Source organism: Octopus bimaculoides, chromosome 27 (genome assembly GCF_046866305.1).
Source record: "Octopus bimaculoides isolate indiv1 chromosome 27, ASM4686630v1, whole genome shotgun sequence".
Taxonomy (NCBI): Eukaryota; Metazoa; Mollusca; class Cephalopoda; order Octopoda; family Octopodidae; genus Octopus; species Octopus bimaculoides.
Window position 1 is genome coordinate 7,485,121 of NC_142954.1, and position 7,500 is coordinate 7,492,620.

The window sequence follows — 7,500 nt, forward strand, 5'->3', positions numbered from 1 at the left end:
TATATATATATATATATATATATATATATATATATATATATATATATATATATATATATATATATATATATATAGGTGCAGGCATGGCTATGTAGTAAGAAGCTTGCCTCCCTACCACATGGTTCCGGGTTCAGTCCCACTGTCCCACTCTGTGGCATCTTGGGTGACTTCTACTATAGCCTTGGGCAGCCAAAACCTTGTGAGTGGATTTGGCAGATAGAAATTAAAAGAAGCCTGTTGTATATATATATATATATATATATATATATATAAACATGAAAGTGTAGCTGCTAGAATAAGAATAGCCTGTGCAAAGTTCAGAGAGCTCTTACCTCTGCTGGTGACAAAGGGTCTCTCTCTCAGAGTAAAAGGCAGACTGTATGACGCATGTGTACGAACAGCCATGCTTCATGGCAGTGAAACATGGGCCTTGACTGCTGAAGACATGCGTAGGCTCGCAAGGAATGAAGCCAGTATGCTCTGATGGATGTGTAATGTCAGTGTTCATACTAAACAGAGTGAAAGTATCTTGAGAGACAAGTTGAACCTAAGAAGCATTAGTTGTGGTGTGCAAGAGAGACGATTGCGCTGGTATGGTCATGTGGCGAGAATGGACGAGGATAGCTGTGTGAAAAAGTGCCACACCCTAGCAGTTGAGGGAACCTGTGGAAAAGGTAGGCCCAGGAAGAGCTGGGATGAGGTGGTGAGGCAAGACCTTCGAACATTGGGCCTCACCGAGGTGATGACTTCTGACTGAGACCTTTGGAAATGTACTGTGCGTGAGAAGACCCGGCAAGCCAAGTGAGATCTAAATGCAAGGCCTCTGCCAGGGGTATAGCCAGCCCACTTATGCGTGCCTTTCCTTCATTGGACACTAAACTCCGCTTGCAAAGACCTGTTGAGGCAAGTGAAATCGAAATCGAAATCGAGCTAAATTCGATGACTGGCACCCATGCCAACGTCGTCTCCTTCATTGGACACGAAACTCGGCCTACGAAGACCTGTTGGGGCAAGTGAAAGCAAAATCGTGATGGCACCTGTGCCCAGCGTCCCCTTTCTGGCACTTGTGCCCGTGGACATGTAAAGACCTTCGAGCGAGATCGTTGCCAGTGCCCCTGGACTGGCTCTTGTGCAGGTGGCACGTAAAATAAACCATTTTGAGCGTGGCCGTTGCCAGTTCCGCCTGACTGGCCTTTGTGCCAGTGGCACGTAAAAGCACCCACTACACTCTTGGAGTGGTTGGCGTTAGGAAGGGCATCTAGCTGTAGAAACTCTGCCAAATCAGATTAGAGCCTGGTGTAGTCATCTGGTTCACCAGTCCTCAGTCAAATCGTCCAACCCATGCTAGCATGGAAAGCGGACGTTAAACGATGATGATGATGATGATGATACATATATAGATGCATGTATATATATGTGTTGGTGTTTCTGTCTGTGTTTGTCCCCCTCACCATCGCTTGACAATCAATGTTGGTGTGTTTACATCTCTGTAACTTAGTAGTTCAACAGAAGAGACTGATGGAATAAGCACCAGGCTTACAAAGAATAAGTCCAGGGGTCAATTTCTTCTCCTAAAGGGCGGTGCTACAGCATGGTCACAATGAAATGACCGAAACAATAAAAGAATACACACACTAACACACACATGCACATACACACACACACACACACACACACACACACACACACACACACACACACACACACACACACACACAGAGGATGTCCCAGAATTAACAATCTATTTCAATGATATAGGGCAAATTTTTTAAAAAACAAAACAGAACTTCAAGTTTATTGATACCAAAACAAATAGATTTATAAAGCTTGTGTCGAAGCTTTATTGGAAATTTTCAATGTGTGTTCGGTCTGTATCCCTGCAAATTTCCAATCTCTCCTTAGTGTTGCAAAACACATTTTGAAGCATTTCAAGAGTCATCTCCTGCACTGCTCACGGAATGCATTCTTTTAAGTTCTGCTAAATCATTGCTCCATCGTGGGGATGGAAGTAGAGAAAACGAGTGCACCCAAACTGAGAAAAAGCTGTCGTGGACAGATAAGCAGGATCCAACAGGAATGAAAATATTCTAGTGGCGCGAAATTATAGCCGCCATTGAGGAAGTACTATTCTGCGCATATGCAAGGGACTTCACCACCGGAAGCTCCTCGAGTGCGCATGCGTAGTAAAACTGGTACTTAAACAGTGAGTTTCACTTTCTCAGCGAGTTGAGCCTGAGACCGTTGACGTGACAACACCTCACTCCTCCACAAAGCACTCTTCACCTTGATGCCTTCGATGGTGATAGCTACTTGCTTCTCTGGCAGGCATCAAGGAAGCCCTTAACCTTCCAATACCAAATTACAACTTAATCAAAGGCTGCTAAGCTGAATGACAGGAATTGTGAAACCAAGCATCATCATAAATAAAACCTTTTTATTATGTTGTTAATTGTTCTAATGTCTCTTCATATATAATGCTGTTGAAAGGTGATAGAGCGAGACTAAAGTCTCTATGACAACTATTCACTATTTACAATATAATTATCAAAAAAATTATAAAATTTATACATTCTTAACACATATTGATTTCAAATTTTGGCACAAGGCCAGCAATTTTAGGTGTGGAGTTAAGTCTATTACATAGACCCCAGTACTTGACTGGTACTTATTTTATTGACCCCGAAAGGATGAAAGGCAAAGTCAACCTCGGCAGAATTTGAACTCAGAACGTAAAGGTGGGTAAAATGCCACTAAGCTATTTGCCCAGCATGCTAACAGTGCTCTCAGCTTGCTGCCTTGTACCTTTAATGCATATCAAACATGATAAACATAAATAAAAGGGAGTTTCTAAAACAATTGTCCGATTTTACTTTAATACAAAGTTAATTCTGGGACACCCTGTATCTCCTTTGAATTACCTATATACTCATCTTATCTTACATGTACACACTCATAAACACACACACACACACACACACACACATATGTACACTTATATGCTCAAACCATCCAACCCATGCTAGCATGGAAAATGGATGTTAAATGATGATGAGGAGGAGGATATCTGCAGATTTACTTACGTCTTTTATCCATGTGATAGTTCTGGATACTCCGCACTAACCTGTCACAAGCCTCAGTTGTGAAGCAGCTACCAGTAGCTGAATGATGGACAACGAAATACTCGACAGGGACGTTCAGTCTTGTCACTGATTTCGGTTTTCTGGCTTTCCATTGAGACCGACTCCGTATGCTTGGGCAAAAAGGATTATACCTCAACACTGTGTCCTCTTCTTATGAAACAATAAGTATGAAAATAAATAAGGAAAAAAAAAAGATTAAAAAAAAACAATAAAAACGATCGGCGTGACTGTGTGGTAAGAAGCTTGCTTCCCAATTGCATGGTTCTGGGTTCAGTTCTACTGTGTGATACCTTGGGCAAGTGTCATCTACTTTAGCCTTAGGCCAATCAAAGCCTTGTGAGTGGATTTTGTAGAGGGAAACTGAAAGAAGCCTGTCATAATCTATGTGTGTGTGTGTGTGCGTGTGTTCTGAAAATCAAGCAGCATGACCAAAAAATTTGAGCTGACACTACATTGAATCATACAGGTAACAGAACAAATCCCAGTTTCTGAGTAGAATCATTGGTTGGGTGTGAAATCTGACCAATGGTAACCTATATTCTTACAAAATGTGCAGGTGCCAAAGGATTTAAGGCATCTCCAAAAGGCCTCAGGCATTGGCCAAGTTTTGCAACTACATAGCAAGACAGGAAAGACCAGAGACCTGAAGATCTGAAAATTTGTCCTGCTCAGAATAGTTGAAGCTGAATTGCATTCTGGTGACTATCCTGTCTTTTATCTCTTTTTATACTCAATGTCTCTTTACCTTTTTCAGTTTTTTTTTTCTACTGTTCATGTGACAATGTAGAGTTCTTCTTCAGTGGAAATTTTGAAGAAAATGGTAGTATTTTATTTGGAATTACTTACGTTTCTGAGGACATTTCTTAGATTTGAGATCAACTGTTGGAATAATGAGTTTTCCCTGAAAATTTCAAAAGGATATTAACAAAACAACAACAACAACAACAATAATAACTGATTCCTTTTATTGGCCACAAGGGTCCAAGACATGGAGCACAATATCAAAGGACGACTTACAACACACAAAAACAAAACAAAATAAAAGGTATTTTTCAGTAAAGGGAAGTTGAATTTGTAATTTTTAATATTGATTTGTATTTGATTCTGGCTTATATCAATATTATATTCAAAAGATGGGGTAAAACTTTACTTTTCAATATGGGTTTATATTTACTGAAAAATATCTTCGTTATCAATTATCCTCGCTAGCAAATAAAATCTCCCTGAAAATTTCAAAAGGATATTGCAAAACAACAACAACAACAACAATAACAATAATAATAATAACTGATTTCTTTTATTGGCAACAAGGGTCCAAGACATGGAGGATAATATCAAAGGACGACTTACAACACACAAAAACAAAACAAAATAAAGATTACAAAAACAAAACCCGATGGGGGAGTGGGTTTACATCGGTCGAAGGGAGATAACTACCACATTAAAGGATACAACAGGATATATATAATAGAAACTAGAGAAAGAAATAATAAATAAATAATAATTAGAATCTGTAATAGCGGGACAGTCCACTTAAGGTAATCCAGGGTAAGCCTCACGCAAAAATCCCGGTTTACTTTGCCATCCCCAAGAAAGTGCCCTCTTCCAGTTTTTTAGTTCCTGCTTAGAAAAGCATATTCAGAGTAGATCCATTCAGTCTCTCCAGCCTTGCCACTATTGACCATCTTTTTGATAAACACATTAGAAGGTAGCACCTTCCTCTTCAAATTACATTTGAAGAAATTGAAGAGGACTTGGCCAAATAGGAAAGTGCCTGTCTTCAAACCTTCCAGACGGGTTCAGCACACAGCCTCTTTTGCCACAGCCACTACGCAGAGAAAGATCTGCTTTCCTTCTCTGCTAATGGAAAGTCATGCATTAATCTTCACTATATACTTGGCAGACGGCTGAATTCGTCTCACACGTGACAACTGCTGCTCCACACAATCCCACAACTCTCTGACCCTAAATTATTGTGTGCAGGACAGTTTCATCCTCCTGCAAGCATCTCGGTCAGGTTCAGCTGTTGGCTCTTCCATGCCTGAAGAACTTATCTCAAACAGGCAATGCCTCTCTGTAGCACTGCCATGCCAAAGACTTTTGGAAATTGCCCATGATTTTCAACCTGAAAATCCTCCAGAAGAGACTACTCAGACTGTTCTCCTTGATGCTCACACCCTCAACTAATCACCCATAGAAATCTTGGGTTGTTTTCCTGCTAATGGTTTTGTGAAGCTGGTACAATACAGTGAGTGTCTGGCGACATTCTATTGGGTTGTCTGGAAAGTACGTGCCAATTTATAGTAGCTTCCCTTTCGACTTATTTGCCATGAAACCACCTCAGTTCTAGGAAGAGGGTATTTTCAAGTTAAAGGAAAGTCGCATTGTACAACAAAACGGTTCATATTTGGTTGATTAAAAATGTAATGGCAAGTATTTATTGACCTTTCTCTTTCCTTTAAAAATTAGCACGTACTTTCCGGACAACCCAATAGATGCCAAACACCCAACTTTGGTCTATATTTGACCCATGACTTTAGCTGTGTCAATGAGATGAGCTGCGGAAAGCCGTGTTGCACGAAGGACTCCCACACCAATTCACCTTTGTTCACACCATTGCAGTGATTTAGGTATTTCTGTAGGAATGAATCTTTTGTGGACCGAATAGTGACTGGTGATGAGAAATGAGTTCTCTATAAAAATGTCAAGCACTGAAGACAGTGGGTAGGGAAAGGAGAAACACCAAGACACCAGGTTAAAGAAGTTTTTCACCTATGTAAGGTGTTATGATCTGTTTGGTGAGATATGAAAGGTTTAGTCCACTTTGAACTTTTAAACCCAAGCCAAATGATAACAAAGGAGATCTCCTGCCCCAGCTTGAGTGGCTTAAGTCAGCGCTAGAAGAAAAACGACCATCTTTGGTTTCAAGATGAAAAGTGTTCTTCCATCAGGATAATGCTTGGCTACATACAGCGAGGACGACATTCCAAAGGTTGGAGCAGTTTAAATGGGAAATGATATCCTACCGTATTCGCCGGACATTACCCCATCTGATTATCTTTTATTCCACTGCCTTCAAAATCATTTGGACGGAAAAAATATGAATCTGTAGAGGAGGTCAGAAAAGTGCTGGAGGAATATTTTTCATCACGGACGAGTGAATTTTGGAAGAGGGGCCTTGCAAGTCCACCAGATAGATGGAAGAGCATTGTAGAAAATGAAGGAGAGTATATTTTAGATTAAAAAAGAACTTTGTTCTTAATTTTGAAAAACAGAAGTATAAAAAACAGCATTATTTATGGGATGAACCAATAGTAGTAGTTCTAAGCAGATTTTATAAATGATGAATAAATAGATAAAACTGTTGACAAGTGGCAAATACGAAGAAATGTAAAAACGTTCCTTACCCCGTTTTCTTCAAGAGCAAAGACGTAGGAAGATCTGGTCTGAAGTGATTTGAAGCACTCTCCTCTTCTCAAATGCATCTCATATACAAATCTACGTCTAAAAGGACCCCAACGTGCTGCAATTGTATCCACTTGAGTACAGACACACATACCAGTAAATGCATTAGAAGGTTTTGCCTTGAAAGCCAATACCAGAAGAATTAATGGTAGCAGGAATTTTGTGATGTTGGTTGCCATCTTGATTTTAAAGAGACAAACATTTGAAGAATAGCAATTAGTTAAAGTTCATTATAAGTATAAATACACAAAAGATGATTGCCTCATCCTGTCAAATGATAGCCATCTCACATCCAGTTAGGTTGTTCTGATATACTCTGATACATACCTGCATATGCACAGATATCCATTATCATAGGACTTCATAAAATACAAAACAGATCAAAAAGTGAAATGATATTGATACACTTGTGTGTCATTGAATTGAAGTGACAAAAGTTTTTCCAACACCTGCCACTCTCGGTTGCCATAGTAAGTTCCAGTGACAAGCATTGAAAGATGATTGGTAACTAGTTTGACTGCAAGTTCTATGACAGAGTATCATTTTCTTGGAGGAGTTATCTTCTCCTTGGCTTTGCCAGGAATAACAGGAACCTCCTCTACCACTGGGAAATCTGTTTACCCCAAAGACAGGAACCAGACTGGAACTACCATTTCAAATCAGAACAGACTTAGGAGTAATGGTAATTAGGGGGTTGACTCCATACTCCCCAAAACTCCAGAGCTCCCAGACTGGAGCAGAAACATACATACATACATGTGTGTTGGGCCTCACAAAGGCAAAGTGTCTGAGTTCCTTTCGAGTGTTGGGCCGCATGGAGGCAATGACCAAGACCTTTGGCATTATGTTATGCTTGAGAAGACCCATCAAGACACAAATGGCACCCGTGCTGGTG

The 7,500-nt window shown here is 40.1% G+C and overlaps 1 protein-coding gene across 3 annotated transcripts in view; it reads right to left on the reverse strand.

Annotated features, from left to right (window-relative positions):
• The window catches only part of LOC149130839 (peptidoglycan recognition protein-like), a 19,809-nt gene that overhangs the window by 8,246 nt on the left and 4,063 nt on the right, over positions 1-7,500 (reverse strand). For 2 of the 3 annotated variants that reach the window (XM_089343589.1, XM_089343590.1), the window contains exons 2-4: positions 6,548-6,784; positions 3,987-4,041; positions 3,081-3,290 (exon numbers count right to left, since the gene is read on the reverse strand). In XM_089343589.1, the coding sequence (XP_089199715.1) occupies positions 3,081-3,290; positions 3,987-4,041; positions 6,548-6,784 (502 nt within the window). The remainder of the gene's footprint in view (positions 1-3,080; positions 3,291-3,986; positions 4,042-6,547; positions 6,785-7,500) is intronic. The other variant, XM_089343591.1, reaches the window with a different exon arrangement.